This window comes from Chiloscyllium plagiosum, unplaced genomic scaffold (genome assembly GCF_037043375.1).
Source record: "Chiloscyllium plagiosum isolate Xiang-an unplaced genomic scaffold, Cpla_swu_hap1 HiC_scaffold_50, whole genome shotgun sequence".
In the NCBI taxonomy this organism is placed as follows: domain Eukaryota; kingdom Metazoa; phylum Chordata; class Chondrichthyes; order Orectolobiformes; family Hemiscylliidae; genus Chiloscyllium; species Chiloscyllium plagiosum.
Genome location: NW_028270188.1, coordinates 46,331,327 through 46,350,589, shown reverse-complemented (window position 1 = coordinate 46,350,589; position 19,263 = coordinate 46,331,327). Strand labels below are relative to the sequence as shown.

The window sequence follows — 19,263 nt, the reverse complement described above, 5'->3', positions numbered from 1 at the left end:
AATCTCTCCCTGGAAAGGTCCTGCACGGATTTAGATACAGAGTAAAGCTCCCTCTCCACTGTCCCCCTATCAAACCCTCCCAGGACAGGGACAACACGGGGTTAGATACAGAGTAAAACTCCCTCTACACTGCCTCCATCAAAGCCTCCCAGCACGGGGTTAGATACAGAGTAGCACTGTCACTGTGCTTACATTTTTATGAAATCATTCATTTGGCTGACAATGTTTTTGGGCTTTTCCTCTCCATTACAACCTCTTGAAAAGCACTCTCCTGAAGCGGTCAGGGTGACAGTATAAGGGAGGTAGATATGTGGAAAAGCATGAATGATGCAAACTGCACTTACCAGGAGAATGTCTGCTGAGAGCCGGAGATTCCTGCATTGAAGAGCCCAGCAAACAGCTGCTGGATTATTCTGCAGATACATAAAAGACAAGAATTATGCAGAAGCAGGGAACCAAGCAGCCACATGGGAAGCATCCAAATACCCATGTCAGCATTGCACTCCTGGGACATCCTTGCAGTTTTAATTTTTTGAATTTCTTTATGGGATGTGGAGGAGGGTTTTCTGACACAGTATATAGACAGGCCAACAAGGGACAATGCCATATTGGATTTGGTACTGGGGAATGAACCCAGCCAGGTGTTAGATTTGGAGGTACTTTGACGATAGTGACTGCAATTCAGTTATGTTTAGAATAGCAATGGGCAGAAATAGGTATATACCACAGGGAAAGAGGTATAATTGGGGGAAAGGCAATTATGATGGGATTAGGCAAGGTTTAGGATGCATAGGATGGGGAAGGAAACTGCAGGAGATGGACACAGTTGAAATGTGGAGTTTATTCAAGGAACAGCTACACCGGGTCCTTGATAGGTATATACCTATCAGGCAGGGAGGTAGTTGTCGAGAGAGGGAGCCATGGTTTACTAAAGAAGTTGAAGCTCTTGACAAGAGGAAGAAGGCAGCTTATGTGAGGATGAGGCATGAAGGCTCAGTTAGGGGGCTTGAGAGTTATAAGTTAGCCAGAAAAGATCTAAAGAGAGGGCTAAGAGGAGCCAGGAGGAGACATGAGAAGTTGTTGGGTGATAGGATCAAGGAAAATCCTAAGGCCTTCTTTAGGTATATCAGGAATACAAGAATTACTAGAGTAAGATTAGGGCCAATCAAAGATAGTATTGGGAGGCTGTGTGTGAAATCTGAGGACATAGGGGAAGCGCTTAATGAATACTTTTTGTCAGTATTCACATTGGAAAAGGGCAGTGTTAGTGAGAATATGGAGATACAGGCTACAATCTTCGATGGGATTGAGGTTGACAAAGAGGAGGTTTTAGCAATTTTGGAAGATTTGAAAATAGATAAGACCCCTGGACCAGATGGGATTTATCCTGGGATTCTCTGGGAAGCCAGGAAGGAGATTGCAGAGGCTTTGACTTTGATCGTTATGTCGTCATTGTCAACAGGAATAGAAAAAGAAGACTGGAGGATAGCAAATGTGGTTCCCTTGTTCAAGAAGGGGAGTAGAGACAACTCTGGTAACTATAGACCTGTGAGCCTTACTTCGGTTGTGGGTGCGGCGTTATAAGAGTAAGGATTTATAATCATCTAGAAAGGAATAATTTGATTAGGGATAGTCAATATGTTTTTGTGAAAGGTAGGTTGTGCCTCACTAATCTTGTTGAGTTCTTTGAGAAGATGACCAAACAGGTGGATAAGGGTAAAGTAGTTGATGTGATGTATATGGCCTTTAGTAAGGTGTTTGATAAGGTTCCTCACGGAAGGCTATTGCACAAAATACAGAGTTTTGGGATTGAGGGTGATTTGGATCAGAAATTGGCGAGCTGAAAGAAGACAGAGGGTGGTGGCTGATGGGAAATATTCATCCTGGCGCTCAGTTACCAGTGGTGTACTGCAAGGACCTGTTTTGGGACCACTGCTGTTTGTCATTTTTATAAATGATCTGGAGGTGGGCATAGAAGGATGGGTTAGTAAATTTGCAGATGACACCAAGGTAGGCAAAGTTGTGGATAGTGCCGAAGGATGTTGTGGGTTACAGAGGGACATAGATAAGATGCAGGGCTGCGCTGAGGAGTGGCAAATGGAGTTTGATGCAGAAAAGTGTGAGGTAGTTCACTTCGGAAGAAGTAACAGGAATACAGAGTACTGGGCTAATGGTAAAATTCTTGGCAGTGCAGATGAACAGAGAGACCTGATTGTCCAGGTGCATAAATCCCTGAAAGTTGTCACCCAGGTTGATAGGGCTGTTAAGGAGGCATATGGTGTGTTGCCGTTTATTGGTAGGGGGCTTGAGTTTCAGAGCCACGAGGTCATGCTTCAGCTGTAGAAGACACTGGTTAAGGCCACACTTGGAGTATTGTGTACAGATCTGGTCACCGCATTATCGGAAGGTTGTGGAAACTTTGGAAAGAGTTCAGAGGAGATTTCCTAGGATGTTGCCTGGTATGGGAGGAATGTCTTACAAGGAAAGGCTGAGGGAAGTGAGGCTGTTTTTGTTGGAGAGAAGAAGGTTGAGAGGTGACTTAATCGAGACGTATAAGATAATCAGAGGGTAGGATAGGGTGGACAGTGAGAGCCATTTTCCTCACATGGTGAAGGGTAACACGAAGGGACATAGCTTTAAATTGAGGGGTGATAGATTTAGGGCAGATATCAGAGGTAGTTTCTTTACTCAGGGTGGTAGGAGCATGGAACGGCCTGCCTGCCACAGTAGTACACTCGCCAATGTTAAGGGCATTTAAAGGGGCATTGGACATACATATGGATAATAATGGAATGGCATAGGTTAGATGGGCATCAGATTAATATCACCGGTCGGCGCAACATCGAAGGTCGAAGGGCCTGTACTGCGCTGTAACGTTCTATGTTCTGTGTGGGTGCTGCTGGCTGGACCAGCTTCGATTGCCCTGCACTAATTGCTCTGGAGAAAGCAGAGCACTGCAGAGCTGCTTTCTCAAACAGCTGTGGTGCTTGGGATGCAGGGGCACTGACAATACAATTAGAGAAGGAAACCCAGGATTTGGACCCAGCAACACCGAAGGAACCATAATATATTTCCAAGTCAGGACACTATGTGGCTCGGAGGGGCTGGTGTTCCCATGTATCTGCTGCCCTCATCCTTCTAGATGGAAGTGGGCATGGATTTGGAAGGTGCTGTCTGAGGATCTTTGATGAACTTCTGCAGTGCATCTTGTGAGTGATACACACTGCTGCTACTCTGCAATGATGATAGAGGGAGTGAACGTTGAAGGTGGTGGATGCAATGCTAATCAAGTGGGCTGCACTTTTTATGGATGATGTCAAGCTTCTTGTGTTATTCTTGGAGCTGCACTCATCCAGGCAAGCAAGAAGTATTTGATTACACTCCGACTTGTGCTTGTGAGTGGCAGGTAGGTTCGGGGGAGTCAGGTGGAGTTACTTGCTGCAGGACTTCCAGCCTTTGACCTGCTGTTGCAGCCACTGTATTATATGACCCATTTAGTTGAATTTCTGGTCACTGACAACCACCCAGAATGTTGATAGAATCTCTACACTGCAGATAGAAATCATTCGGCCCCATGAATTCTGCACCGACCCATCAAACAGCATCCCACCGTATCCCTGTAACCTCACAGTTAATCCACCTAGCCTGTACTCTACAGGGGAATTTAGCATAGCCAAATCCATCTACCTTGCACTTCTTTGGACTGTGGGAAGAAACCAGAGCCCCCAGAGGAAACCCATGCAGACACAGGGAGAACTAGCTAACTCCACACAGTTACCCAAGGCTGGAACTGAATCTGAGTCCCTGGCACTGTAAGGTAGCAGTGCTAACCACTGTTATACCATGCTGCCCCAGTGATAGTGGGGGACTCTCTGATAGAAATGCCATTGAATGTCAAAGGCTGACGGTTAGATTTTCTCTCATTGGTGATAATCATGCCTGGCACTTCTTTGGCATGAATATTATTGGCCACCCATCAGTCCAAATGTTGTCCAGGTCTTGCTGTGTATGGGCACAGTCTGTTTCACTGGCAGAGAAGGGTCGTTTCTCCCTGCCTTTGGAAGTAGTTACTGTGTTGCATGCCATTTCCAGTCACAGCCAGGCACTAGCTCAGGGACCTGGCTTAGGGCTGTGGGGTCAAATATTCAATCAAGACTCCTGCTCTTGATCACAATCAGACACAGTTGCTGATTTTCACCAAGAAAAGGATGGATTGTGGTGCAATGTTTGCTGCTTCAGATCATACATGCAGTGAGTATGGACAGCAGTAAACCCTGCTGGGGAGAGTCAACCCCTGCGCAAACGCGTGATGAGTCTCAATGCAGAGAGTAAGTGGTAAAAACTGATCACTTCTCCCTACTGGCCTTCACTCATAACAGCAAACACAGCTTGTGTAAAATACCACGCACACTGGAACATGAACGTGACTTGGAGAGACTGAACAAGAAAATATTAAGAGTCAAGACAGAACAAAATGAGTCCAGCTAACCCAGCTAGTAGTTTACTGACTGACATACCCTTCAATGGCTGGAGACCTCTCTGGGCGCGATGCTCCGCGGGCACGATACCTTCTGGCCATTGGTAACCTCGTGTGTCGGCTGGGACCCCAGATATCATTCTGCTGGCTTCCTCGTTCCAGTTCCCCACCATCGTGATCTAGAGACGTTCCACTGCGCAAGGGTCTCCCATCAACAAACAGGAAGGTCTGGTCCAGATTCAGGAAGGTGCGATCCCATAGCTGCACAACAGAAACTGAACTTTAACAGGGGCAACTGATGAAATACATTACCCACCAGCTCACCAATGGTTAGACCATCAGGCCATGTGACAGCTCCCCAGAGTGAGGAATCAGCCAGTGATCCCACCCCTACCGCAGGATCGTACATTGATGATCCTTGCTGAAACAGGAAACATTACTGAACTGAACTGAGCTGTGATATTTCACACGATGCACTCCATCTCTACAATAACTGGGATTGATGGTAAACCTGAAACCATCACAGGACACACAACAGGAACTTCCCCTGCCAGTCACACACTCTACAACATTTCAATTAGATTAGATTAGATTACTTACAGTGTGGAAACAGGCCCTTCGGCCCAACAAGTCCACACCGCCCCGCCGAAGCGCAACCCACCCTGACCCCTACATTTACCCCTTACCTAACACTACGGGCAATTTAGCATGGCCAATTCACCTGACCTGCACATCTTTGGACTGTGGGAGGAAACCGGAGCACCCGGAGGAAACCCACGCAGACACGGGGAGAACGTGCAAACTCCACACAGTCAGTCACCTGAGGCGGGAATTGAACCCGGGTCTCTGGCGCTGTGAGGCAGCAGTGCTAACCGCTGTGCCACCGTGCCGCCCACAAATTACTCAGCTACTGACTCACCTCGGCAAACTGTGTGGCTGAATCATCGTCAAGACCATTTGTTCCATTGTCCAAGAAACTGCAGAGACACAAGGAGAGTACACAGGCCCAATGAGAATGTCTTCCCATAGTCATCAGATGTATCTTCCATCAACACAGTCTGTCTCAGTAGGCACTTCAACAGTTGTCAAGGCTCCACCTACCTTGTTTCGTCTGTGACTTCCTCTATAAAGCCGGACTCACATCGAGGACAGGTGTACTCCTGTAAGACAATAAACTAGGCACATGAAAAGCAGCCTGACAACCACATTAACAAGAACACAATGGGGAGGTTTCCAGAGAAGTAGGGAGAGAGTCCTATCCCCAGAATGCGTACCAGAACTGGGAGGCTATGTCCCCTGGTCCTAACTCGTGCTTACTGGTGTAAAGATCTTCTCCATGTCCACTCTATCCAAGCCTCTCAATATTGGGACAGTTTCAATCAGATCCCCCTCATCCTCCCAAACTGCAATGAGTCCAGACACAGAGTCCACAATCGCTCCTCACATGACAAGCCCTTTTCTTCTCTGGATCAATCCTGTAAGCCTGCTCGAGAGCCCCGCTGATGCCAGCACATGGTTATTTAGATATAGGGCCGAAGACTGCTCACAATTACCTGAACTTGGAGGCTGGTTTGTTCAGGACCCAAATCCCTCTGTGTTATAGCTTTTTGCAGACCTTCTGAATTTAAATAAAAATCAGCTCCTCTGTCTTATCAACCTGATTGAGCTTTTTGAAGAAAGGTAGTAAGGACAAGCCAGGGAACTAGAGACCGGTGAGCCCGACATCGGCGGTGGGCAAGACAGGATGTACATGTACTTGAGTTAAAAGTGTGGTGCTGGAAAAGCACAGCAGGTCAGGCAGCATCTAAGGAGCAGGAAAATCATCCGACTTTTGCCTGAAACGGCGATTTTCCTGCTCCTTGGATGCTGCCTGAACTGCCGTGCTTTTCCAGCATCACATTCTTGACCATAATATCCAGCATCTGCAGTACTCACTTTCGCCCTGTACATGCAATTAGAAAGGCAAAGACTGATTTGTGATAGTCAACATGGCTTTGTGCGTGGGAAATCATGTCTCACAAACTTGATTGAGTTTTTTTGAAGAGGTTACAAAGAGGATTGATGAGGGCAGAGTGGTAGATGTGATCTATATGGACTTCAGTAAGGTTGTTTGACAAGGTTCCCCATGGGAGTCTGATTAGCAAGGTAAAATCTCACGGAATACAGGGAGAACTAGCCATTTGGATACAGAACTGGCTCAAAGGTGGAAGACAGAGGGTTTGGTGAAGGATTGTTTTTCAGACTAGAGGCCTGTGACCAATGGAGTGCCACAAGGATTGGTGCAGGGTCCACTACTTTTCATCATTTATATAAATGATTTGGATGGGAGCATAAGAGGTATAAGTTAGTAAGTTTGCAGATAACATCAAAATTGGAGGTGTAGTGGACAGCGAAGAGGGTTACCTCAGATTACAACAGGATCTTGACCAGATGGGCCAATGGGCTGAGAAGTGGCAGATGGAGTTTAATTCAGATAAATGTGAGGTGCTGCATTTTGGGAAAGCAAATCAGAGCAGGACTCATACACTTAATGCTAAGGTCCTAGAGAGTGTTGCTGAACAAAGAGACCTTGGAGTGCAGGTTCATAGCTCCTTGAAAGTGGAGTCACAGGTAGATTGGGTAGTGAAGGTGTTTGGTATGCTTTCCTTTATTGATCAGAGTATTGAGTACAGGAGTTGGGAGGTCATGTTGCTGCTGTACACGACATTGGTTAGGCCACTGTTGGAATATTGTGTGCAATTCTGGTCTCCTTCCTATCGGAAAGATGTTGCGAAACTTGAAAGGGTTCAGAAAAGATTTAAGGATGTTGCCAGGGTTGGAACATTTGAGCTACAGGGAGAGGCTGAACAGGCTGGGGCTGTTTTCCCTGGAGCATCAGAGGCTGAGGGGTGACCTTATAGAGGTTTACAAAATTATGAGGGGCATGGATAGGATAAATAGACAAAGCCTTTTCCCCGGGGGGGCGGGGGGGAAAAGAGTCCAGAACTAGAGGGCATAGGTTTAGGGTGAGAGGGGAAAGATATAAAAGAGACCTAAGGGGCAACCTTTTCACACAGAGGGTGGCGCTTGTATGGAATGAGCTGCCAGAGGAAGTGGTGGAAGCTGGTACAATTGCAACATTTAAGAGGCACTTGGATGGGTATATGAATATGAATGTTTTGGAGGGATATGGCCTGGGTGCTGGCAGGTGGGACTAGATTGGGTTAGGATATCTGGTCGGCATGGACTGGTTGGACCGAAGGGTCTGTTTCCATGCTGTACATCTCTATGACTCTATGAAATGGGACTACATTGGGTTGGGATATCTGGTCGGCATGGACTGGTTGGACCAAATATGTTTCCATGCTGTATATCTCTATGACTATTCTTCCTGCCAAATATATAACCTCACATCCCCCACATGATATTCCCTCTGCCAAGTTTTCTCCCTCTCATTGAACCTGTCTACATTCCCACTGATGATTTTTTGCATCAACCTCACCAAGTCCCTTTTTGTACTATCTGCAAACTTGGCCACAGTCACTTCTCAGCCAAGCCATTCATATTTATTGTAAATAATTGTGGACCCAGCAACGATCCCGGTGGCACTCCATGAGTTACAGGGTACCATTCTGAAAATGTCCCCTTTTATCCAGAGTCACTGATTTCACAACCAATGGATCAGTCTGAAGCTCTGCCATCCTGCTACACCCAGTTGTGAACAGTGGTGAGCAATGAAATAACTCATTGGAGGAGGTGGCTCTCCACATCTTCAATGATGGGGATGCCCAGCACATCAGTGATGATTGGGCTGATATTGGACAGGCTAACATACTCAGGATGTGGGTTCGAATCCCACTGTAGCAGATGGCGAAATTTAAATTTAATAAAAATCTGGACTAAAATGCTGGTGTAATGGTAACCATCATCAACTGTCACAAAAACCCATCTGGTTTACTCAAGTCTTTTTGAAAAGGAATTCCACTCTGGCCTATATGTGATTCCAGAGCCACAGCAATGTGATTGGGTCTGAAACACCCTCAGGGTAATTTGGAATGGTTAATAAATACTGGCTAGACAGTGACACCCACAAAGCACTCACAAATAAAATAAAATGAAGCCTTGGCAATAATCTTCAGCTACTTCATCAATGACCTTCCCTCCAGCATCAGGTTGGAAATGGGAATGTTTGCCAATGGTTGCACCATGTTCACAACTCCTCAGATACTGGAGCAATCCATGTTCAAATCTAAGATGATCTGGATAATATTGGAGCTTGTGTTGACAAGTAACAAGCAACATTCACGTTACACAAATGCCAGAAAATGACCCTCTCCAGTAAGAGTTAATCTATACACAACCTCGACATTCAATGACATCACCATCACTGAATGCCCCATAGTCAACGTCTTGGGGATATCACTGACCAGAAACTGAATTGGAGAAGCAGCCTAAGTATTGAGCCTATAAGAGCAGGGGAGAGGTTAGAAATCCTCCAGCAAGTAAAACACCTCTTGACACCCCAAAATCTGTCCACTACCTACAAGGCACAAGTCAGGAGTATGATGGAATATCCCCTCCTTCCTGGATGAGTACAGCTCCAATAACACAAGAAGCTTGACACCATCCAGGACAAAGCAGCATTTCTGACTATGTCCACAAGCATCCACTCTGGCCACCAGAACCTAGCAGCAGTGTGTACAAGATGCACTGCAGGTATTCAAAGATCCTTAGACAATGCCTTCCAAACCCATCACCACTTCCCATTGAGAAGGACAATGGTAGCAGATGTATAGGAATATCACCACACACAAGCCACGCACCATCCTGACTTGGCAATATACCACCATTTCTTCACTGTCACTGGGTCAAAATGCTGGAATTCCCTCCCTGAGGACATGACAGGTTAACCTGCGGCACGTGGACTGTTGCAATTCAAGAAGGTAGTTCACCACCACCTTCTCGAAACACAAAATGCATCAAACAAGGGGCACATCCAGATCAAAGCTGCAAATGCATATTTATATTTGCAGACCATTTACAGAAAAACCAGAAATGATGGAACTATTTGAATAGTTAATGGTTTGAAAATGTTTTTTGACCCTGAGATTTCCTGGAAATGAAATCAGTGATTTTATGGTGTGCTGTGCTTTGTCTGCTGTTTTCTCCAAAGTCACTTGCCTTCTGAAAAGACCAGCAAAGCTGTGAGGGTCATGAGAGATGGTTTATGACCTTTGCTGGGAAAAAACTGAACTTTGAGAAGATTTTGGGAATTTTCTGCTAGTGGTAGCTTATCAACTCTTTCTAGACTTAGTTTCCTGTTTTTCAGATTGAAGTGGTCAGTAAGAAAGTAACCCCAGAAGCTGAAAGTCTCTCCTCACTTCTCTCAGCAGAATTTGCCTTGTGACCCCTGATAAAGCTTCTGTACAGATATTTCTCAAAGCAGCATTTCTGACTGGCACTATGTCCACAAGCATCCACTCCCGCCACCAGAACCTAGCAGGAGTGTGTACAAGATGCACTGCAGATATTCAAAGATCCTTAGACAATGCCTTCCAAACCCATCACCACTTCCCATTGAGAAGGACAAGGGTAGCAGACGTAAACCCTAGAAGGCTAAACTATGAGCAGTTTCCAAAGATTTGGATCTATCTTGATTTCAAACTGATGTGAAGATCTTCTATCAGATAACAGCAGACTCCAACTTGATTTCATAAATAGGAAACTCAGTGGCAATTACTAAATCTTGGGGAAAGGAGGGGTTGCTGAGTGACAGTGTGAGGGAGCTGGATTAACATCAGTAAAGATACAGTTAGTAACACAGGGAGCTGAGGGGACAGGGGTTACTGAGTGATAGTGTGAGGAATCTGGATTATCATCAGTAAAGATACAGTCAGTAACACAGGGACCTGGGAGGGGGGGAGAGGGGTTACTGAGTGACAGTGTGAGGGAGCTGGATTATCATCAGCAAAGATACAGTCAGTAACACAGGGCATTGGGGTAGGAGAGGGGTTACTGAGTGACAGTGTGAGGGAGCTGGACTAACATCAGTAAAGATAGTAAGTAACACAGGGTACTGGGGTAGGAGAGGGGTTACTGACTGACAGACAGTGTGAGGGAGCTGGATTAACATCAGCCAGAGATGCACAGTCAGTAACAGAGGGCACTAAGGGAGGGAGAGGGGTTACTGAGTGACAGTGTGAGGGAGCTGGATTAACATCGGTAAAGATACAGTCAGTAACACAGGGAGCTGGGTGAGTGATAGAGTGAGTGATCAGGATTAGAGGTTCTGGGGAGTAGAGCTTCCTTTTAATTTACCCATTGGATGTGAGCATTGTGGACTCAGTCAAAATTTATTGCCAATCCCTAATAGCCCTTGAGAAGTGGTGGTGAGCTGTCTTCTTAAACGCTGCAGTTCCTATGTTATAGGTCACAATGCTGTTACGGAGGGAGTTCCAGGATTTTGACCCAGTGACACTAAAGAAACAGTGATATACTTCCAAGCCGGGATGGTGAGTAGCTTGGAGGGAGCTTGCAGATGGTAGTGCTGTCCCCACGTATCTGCTACCCTTGTCCTTGTGGAGTCGGGAGGGTGAGTTGCTCACCAAAGTATTCCTCGCTTCTGACCTGCACTTTTAGCCGCTGTGTTATATGGCGAGTCCAGTTCAGTTTCTGGCCAATGGTAACCCCCAGGATATTGACATTTTGGGATTGCCACAATAACATTGTCTCTTACTGCCTGATATTTGTGTGGCGTGAATGTTACTTACCACTTTTCAGCCAGGTTTTGTTGCGTTTGGACATGGACTGCTTCAGTATCTGAGGAGTTGCAAATGTACAGTGCATAGGACCAATCATTAGTGAGTGTTCCCACTTCTGACCTTATGAAGGGAAGGTCACTGATGAAGTCACTGAAGATGGTTGGGCCGAGGACACTACCCTGAGGAAATGTTACTGAGCGACAGTGTGAGGGAGCTGGATTAGTATCAATACAGATAGCGTCAGTAACACTGAGCCCTGGGGAAGAGGGAGGTGGACTAATATCAGTATAAATACAATCAGTAACTCAGGACGCTGGGAAGGAGAGGGGTTGCTGAGTGACAGTGTGAGGGAGTTGGATTGATAACAGAAGAGATGCAGTTAATAATATGCGCATTGGGGGAGTGGCATTACTGGTTGACAATGTGAAAGAACTGTTGACATCAAAGAGATGGTCAAAAAGTAGAATTTTAAGAGAATATCAATTTGACATCATTGTTATTAATTCAGCTCATTCATATTTTACATTCAGAATTGCAATCTGTTCCACATTCCATCAGCATCACATTTTGAAACAACCCAAGTATTTAACCAGGCTCCACAATACAATCACCAACTTTGCACAATATTCAGACCGCTCATGAGCTGCTCTCTGAAATCTGACATATATATTGAACTGCAAGAGTCACACTCATCATGACCATTAATTTCAACCGGGGGGGGGGAACAGTCTCCATGGTGACCATAGGGGGACGGTGTGGAACAGTCTCCATGGTGACCATAGGGGGACGGTGTGGAACAGTCGCCATGGTGACCATGGGGGGGGGCGGGGGTGGAACAGTCTCCATGGTGACCATGGGGGGGGCGGGGGTGGAACAGTCTCCATGGTGACCATGGGGTGGAACAGTCTCCATGGTGACCATGGGGGGGGGTGGGGGGTGGAACAGTCTCCATGGTGACCGGGGAGGGGGAGGGGGAGGGGGAGGGGGAGGGACAGTCTCCATGGTAACCATGGGGGGTGGGGGGGGTGGAACAGTCTCCATGGTGACCGTGAGGGGGGGGGGTGGAACAGTCTCCATGGTGACCATGAGGGGGGGGGGGTGGAACAGTCTCCATGGTGACCATGAGGGGGGGGGTGGAACAGTCTCCATGGTGACCATGAGGGGGGGGGGGGGTGGCACAGTCTCCATGGTGACCCGGGGGGGGTGGAACAGTCTCCATGGTGACCGTGAGGGGGGGGGGGTGGAACAGTCTCCATGGTGACCATGAGGGGGGGGGGGTGGAACAGTCTCCATGGTGACCATGAGGGGGGGGTGGAACAGTCTCCATGGTGACCATGAGGGGGGGGGGGGTGGCACAGTCTCCATGGTGACCCGGGGGGGGGGGAACAGTCTCCATGGTGACCATGGGGGGGGGGTGGAACAGTCTCCATGGTGACCCGGGGGGGGGGGGGGGGGGGGTGGAACAGTCTCCATGGTGACCCGGGGGGAGGGGGGGTGGAACAGTCTCCATGGTGACCATGGGGGGGGGGGGACAGTCTCCATGGTGACCCGGGGGGGGGGGGTGGAACAGTCTCCATGGTGACCCGGGGGGGGGGGGGGGTTGAACAGTCTCCATGGTGACCCGGGGGGGGGGGGGGGGTGGAACAGTCTCCATGGTGACCCGGGGGGGGGGGGTGGAACAGTCTCCATGGTGACCATGGGGGGGGGGGTGGAACAGTCTCCATGGTGACCATGGGGGGGGGGGACAGTCTCCATGGTGACCATGGGGGGGGGGGGACAGTCTCCATGGTGACCCGGGGGGGGGGGGGGGGGGAACAGTCTCCATGGTGACCATGGGGGGGGGGGGACAGTCTCCATGACCCGGGGGGGGGGGGGGGGGGACAGTCTCCATGGTGACCCGGGGGGGGGGGGGGGGGGGGGGGGACAGTCTCCATGGTGACCCGGGGGGGGGGGGGGGGACAGTCTCCATGGTGACCATGAGGGGGGGGGGGTGGAACAGTCTCCATGGTGACCATGGGGGGACGGTGTGGAACAGTCGCCATGGTGACCATGGGGGGGGGCGGGGGTGGAACAGTCTCCATGGTGACCATGGGGGGGGCGGGGGTGGAACAGTCTCCATGGTGACCATGGGGTGGAACAGTCTCCATGGTGACCATGGGGGGGGGTGGGGGGTGGAACAGTCTCCATGGTGACCGGGGAGGGGGAGGGGGAGGGGGAGGGACAGTCTCCATGGTGACGGGGGAGGGGGAGGGGGAGGAACAGTCTCCATGGTAACCATGGGGGGTGGGGGGGGTGGAACAGTCTCCATGGTGACCATGAGGGGGGGGGGTGGAACAGTCTCCATGGTGACCATGAGGGGGGGGGGGTGGAACAGTCTCCATGGTGACCATGAGGGAGGGGGAGGGGGGGGGGGGGGGAGGGAGGGAGGAGGGGGGGAGGGGCGGAGGGGGGGGGGCGGAGGGGGGGGGGGGGGGGCGGGGCGGAGGGGGGGGGGGGGGAGGGGGGGGGGAGCGGGAGGGGGGGGGGGAGGCGGGGGGGGGGGGGGGGCGGAGAGGGGGGGGGGGGGGGCGGAGAGGGGGGGGGGGGGGAGGGGGAGGGGGGGGGGTGGCACAGTCTCCATGGTGACCCCGGGGGGGGGAACAGTCTCCATGGTGACCATGGGGGGGGGGTGGAACAGTCTCCATGGTGACCCGGGGGGGGGGGGGGGGGGGGGGGGGGGGGGGGGGGTGGAACAGTCTCCATGGTGACCCGGGGGGAGGGGGGGTGGAACAGTCTCCATGGTGACCATGGGGGGGGGGGGGGGTGGAACAGTCTCCATGGTGACCCGGGGGGGGGGGGGGGTGGAACAGTCTCCATGGTGACCCGGGGGGGGGGGGGGGGGGGTGGAACAGTCTCCATGGTGACCCGGGGGGAGGGGGGGTGGAACAGTCTCCATGGTGACCATGGGGGGGGGGGACAGTCTCCATGGTGACCCCGGGGGGGGGGGGGGGGGACAGTCTCCATGGTGACCATGGGGGGGGGGGACAGTCTCCATGGTGACCATGGGGGGGGGGGGACAGTCTCCATGGTGACCCGGGGGGGGGGGGGGACAGTCTCCATGGTGACCATGGGGGGGGGGGGGACAGTCTCCATGACCCGGGGGGGGGGGGGGACAGTCTCCATGGTGACCCGGGGGGGGGGGGGGGGGGACAGTCTCCATGGTGACCATGGGGGGGGGGGTGGAACAGTCTCCATGGTGACCCGGGGGGGGGGGGGGGGGGGGTGGAACAGTCTCCATGGTGACCCGGGGGGGGGGGGGGGGGGTGGAACAGTCTCCATGGTGACCCGGGGGGAGGGGGGGTGGAACAGTCTCCATGGTGACCATGGGGGGGGGGGGGGGTGGAACAGTCTCCATGGTGACCCGGGGGGGGGGGGGTGGAACAGTCTCCATGGTGACCCGGGGGGGGGGGGGGGGGTGGAACAGTCTCCATGGTGACCCGGGGGGGGGGGGGGGGGTGGAACAGTCTCCATGGTGACCATGGGGGGGGGGGGGTGGAACAGTCTCCATGGTGACCATGGGGGGGGGGGGGACAGTCTCCATGGTGACCCCGGGGGGGGGGGGGGGGGGGGGGGGGGGGGGGGACAGTCTCCATGGTGACCCCGGGGGGGGGGGGGGGGGGACAGTCTCCATGGTGACCATGGGGGGGGGGGACAGTCTCCATGGTGACCATGGGGGGGGGGGGGACAGTCTCCATGGTGACCATGGGGGGGGGGGGGACAGTCTCCATGGTGACCCGGGGGGGGGGGGGGACAGTCTCCATGGTGACCATGGGGGGGGGGGGGGACAGTCTCCATGACCCGGGGGGGGGGGGGGGACAGTCTCCATGGTGACCATGGGGGGGGGGGGGACAGTCTCCATGGTGACCCCGGGGGGGGGGGGGGGGGGGGGGGGGACAGTCTCCATGGTGACCCCGGGGGGGGGGGGGGGGGGAGACAGTCTCCATGGTGACCATGGGGGGGGGGGGACAGTCTCCATGGTGACCATGGGGGGGGGGGGACAGTCTCCATGGTGACCATGGGGGGGGGGGGACAGTCTCCATGGTGACCCGGGGGGGGGGGGGGACAGTCTCCATGGTGACCATGGGGGGGGGGGGGGACAGTCTCCATGACCCGGGGGGGGGGGGGGGACAGTCTCCATGGTGACCCGGGGGGGGGGGGGGGGACAGTCTCCATGGTGACCATGAGGGGGGGGGGGGGACAGTCTCCATGGTGACCATGGGGGGGGGGGGGGGGACAGTCTCCATGGTGACCATGAGGGGGGGGGGGGACAGTCTCCATGGTGACCCGGGGGGGGGGTGGTTGAAGATGGTGCAGACCCCGCTCCCCTGGGCCTGGGGCCTGGGGCCTGGGGCCGGGTGACGGAGAGGCCCTCCCCCGGGGAGCGGAGGCGGTTTCCTGCGGCAGGGGGGTGGAGGCGGTGAGGGTGAGTGTGCGCTGGGGCCCGGGGCCCGGGGCCCGGGGCCCTGTCTTACCGGCAGCTTGGGGCACACCTCTCCCTTGCAGCAGTGACAGAAGAAACGAAGCGGAGAAACAGCCGCCGCCGCCTCCGCCATCTTACCCGCTGACGTCAGCGCCCTCCCGGAAGCCCACGAGCCACCCGGAAGTGGACCCGCGCGGGTTTGGGAGCGTGGGGGGGCGCCGCCATCTTGGTGCGGGGCAGAAACCGGATGTTCCGGCGGAGTCAGGCTCCGGCTGCGGGCCCCCGGAACCAAGGAGCCCGGAACATAAAGTTCAGGTTACCGTCGGAATGGGGAAGGCTGAGGTGGGATCATAAGAGAGTGAGGCTCGGGGCCTAGGAGAGAGAGAGAGAGAAAATCCGCTTCTTCATAAACTGCAGTGAGTGTTAGCTTCAATAAAACTCCGGGGGGAAGGGGGCCGGGGGAAGGGCCATCTACACTGTCCCCCCATCAAACACTCCCGGGACAGGGACAGCACGGGGTTAGATACAGAGTAAAGCTCCCTCTACACTGTCCCCCATCAAACACTCCCAGGGACAGGGACAGAACGGGGTTAGATACAGAGTAAAGCTCCCTCTACACTGTCCCCATCAAACACTCCCAGGACAGGGACAGCACAGGGTTAGATACATAGTACAGCTCCCTCTACACTGTCCCCCATCAAACACTCCCAGGACAGGGACAGCACGGGGTTAGATACAGAGTAAAGCTCCCTCTACACTATCCCCTATCAAACACTCCCAGGACAGGGACAGCACAGGGTTAGATACAGAGTAAAGCTCCCTCTACACTGTCCCCCATCAAACACTCCCAGGACAGGGACAGCACGGGGTTAGATACAGAGTAAAGCTCCCTCTACACTGTCCCCCATCAAACACTCCCAGGGACAGGGACAGCACGGGGTTAGATACAGAGTAAAGCTCCCTCTACACTGTCCCCCATCAAACACTCCCAGGGACAGCACGGGGTTAGATACAGAGTAAAGCTCCCTCTACACTGTCCCCATCAAACACTCCCAGGACAGGGACAGCACGGGGTTAGATACAGAGTAAAGCTCCCTCTACACTGTCCCCCCATCAAACACTCCCAGGGACAGGGACAGCACGGGGTTAGATACAGAGTAAAGCTCCCTCTACACTGTCCCCCATCAAACACTCCCAGGGACAGCACGGGGTTAGATACAGAGTAAAGCTCCCTCTACACTGTCCCCCATCAAACATTCCCAGGGACAGGGACAGCACGGGGTTAGATACAGAGTAAAGCTCTCACTACACTGTCCCCCATCAAACACTCCCAGGACAGGGACAGCACGGGGTTAGATACAGAGTAAAGCTCCCTCTACACTGTCCCCCCCATCAAACACTCCCAGGACAGGGACAGCACGGGGTTAGATACAGAGTAAAGCTCCCTCTACACTGTCCCCCCCATCAAACTCTCCCAGGGACAGGGACAGCTCAGGGTTAGATACAGAGTAAAGCTCCCTCTACACTGTCCCTATCATCTGTCTGAATGTCACCAGCCCATTTCACATGAAAACATTGCGATGCTGGAAATCTGAATTGAAAACAGAAAAATGCTGCGGAAACTAACCAGCTCTGCCACTAACTGTGGAAGCAGAATGATCATTTCCAGTCTTCCATTTCTTCAGAACCTGTGAGATTTGGACTCCAAATGTTTATTTGTGTTTGTCTCTCTTAGACACTGCAGAGTTATAGAGTTTCTGCTGCACTCTCTATTCCTGTTACGATATTTCCTGCTGGTTTCTTTCCTCAGATTGAAGGTGCTGTTTTAACAGCCTCTAGCTTTCAAAGCCATCGCTGAAATACTAGGAGGTTCACGTGAACTTGCAGGGCTGATCCTGATGTGATCGAACCTGATCAGGAATGACACACTTTGAGACCGCAGATCTGCTCCTGCTTGCTCCAGGGCACACTATGGTGAGATCGTAGCCAAAGTTGGCACCCACCTGATTCACACAGGATGCCCAGCCTCTCCGGCTGATTGCCAACGACACTGAAACACCGATTGATCAGGTATCAGTGTGGGCTAGAAGATTGGGGGTGACGGGAGGGTGGCATTGGTCCTGATCTGTTCTGTGTGTGTGGGGGTGTGTGTATGTGGGAGTGCGGGGGGGAGGGGGGGGGTTGTGTCTGTCTGTCTGTCTATATGGCATGGACAGGGTGAGAAGAAGGGTCATAGCATGGCTAGCAGAGGGGTGTCAGTGGGACATGTCCACGGAAGCCATGGTGTACAGTTACCCTTGACTCTCTCACTGCTGTGTTCCAGGTTTAAGAAAGCTCTCTGCGTCTTGATCCACCACAACTTTGCTTCCTATCATGTGCACAAGAGAGGCTTTGTGGAGTATGAAGTGCATTGTGCACACATCATTCGCATCCTGCGGTACCCACGCTATATCTACTCAGCAAAGACGTTGTACGGAGACACAGGGAGCTTCATTGTGGAGGAGCTGCTGCAGAACGGCAAAATGACAATGAGTGCGGTTGTGAAGAAAGTGGCTGACAGGCTGAGAGAAACAATGGAGGGTGTGAGACTGTGTGGAGGGTGAGACTGTGTGGAGGAAGAAGTGGAGAGTACAACCAACATGTGAATGCAGGGGAAGGGAGATTGGGAGCAAATACAGGGGAAGGGAGTATGTGAGAGTTTGTGATGAAGGAGAGGTCAGTAACAAAGAGGGTAGTCTATGGGGATCAGTATGGTCTGTATGGAGAACATGGCCGGGTGTATATGGAAGGCAGTGGGGGCATATATACAGAGGGATAAGAGGGACGTGTACAGAGTAGGGTGTATGGAGGCGTGCGGGGCCATGGTGTGAGCCCGGAGGGTGAGGTGGGGTGTACTGAGGTGTGTGTATAGAGGGCTTATCACAGTGTGCTGTTGTCTGCGCCCTGTGTGTAGTGTTGCTCAGGTCTTTGGCTCTTCCTCTGCACAGATAATAAAACCAGGGAACACAGTGAGACATCGAATACCTTTGTCCGGTTGGTGCAGACACACTTCCTGCAGAAATGTGGTCTGGTCTCCGAGAGTGTGACTGCTGAAGGCTCACAGCCCTCTCGTGCTCCGACATTGATCACTGATGAGAAGGAGATGTACACCGTGCCCAATCTCAGCGTTGTCGGTAAGGAGGTACCAGCCCTGCTCTCTGCTTTCAGTTAAGGCTTCTCCAAAGCCAGGAAATGTTTCTTCCATCAAAAACAGAAATTGTTGGAGAAACCCAGCAGGTCTGGCAGCATTTGTGGGGAGAACACAGAGTCACCGTTAGGGTCCAGTGACCCTTCCTCAGGAGCTGGGAAAAGCTGGTCGATATACTGAAGATGAGGGATGGGGGTGGCAGGATGAGAGAAGAAGTGAGAGGGTGGATGGAGATGGAGCTCTGAGCAACAATGGGATGGCTGATAGTAAACTGTATATCTGGGATCGTAAGTGGGTGAAAATGTTAAAAAACAGCCGATATTGTGAACACGGCCTGGAGTGTGGGGTTGGTTATAAAATATGGAAAGTTATTGAATTTGATATTGAATCCAGAAAGCTG

General features: G+C 52.2%; 1 protein-coding gene and 1 long non-coding RNA gene across 2 annotated transcripts in view; one reads left to right on the top strand and one right to left on the bottom strand.

Annotated features, from left to right (window-relative positions):
* The window catches only part of rnf115a (ring finger protein 115a), a 32,305-nt gene extending 16,450 nt beyond the window's left edge, over positions 1–15,855 (bottom strand). The window contains exons 1-5 of the mRNA XM_087985135.1: positions 15,729–15,855; positions 5,579–5,637; positions 5,397–5,454; positions 4,518–4,738; positions 345–413 (exon numbers count right to left, since the gene is read on the bottom strand). Of these exons, the coding sequence (XP_087841261.1) occupies positions 345–413; positions 4,518–4,738; positions 5,397–5,454; positions 5,579–5,637; positions 15,729–15,809 (488 nt within the window). The 5' untranslated portion in view covers positions 15,810–15,855. The remainder of the gene's footprint in view (positions 1–344; positions 414–4,517; positions 4,739–5,396; positions 5,455–5,578; positions 5,638–15,728) is intronic.
* A 103-nt stretch (positions 15,856–15,958) lies between these two features.
* LOC148135289 (uncharacterized) lies at positions 15,959–17,749 on the top strand. The gene is made up of 2 exons (XR_015755380.1): positions 15,959–16,092; positions 17,487–17,749. It is a non-coding gene; the product is annotated as an uncharacterized LOC148135289 (long non-coding RNA).
* The last annotated feature ends 1,514 nt before the right edge of the window (positions 17,750–19,263 follow it).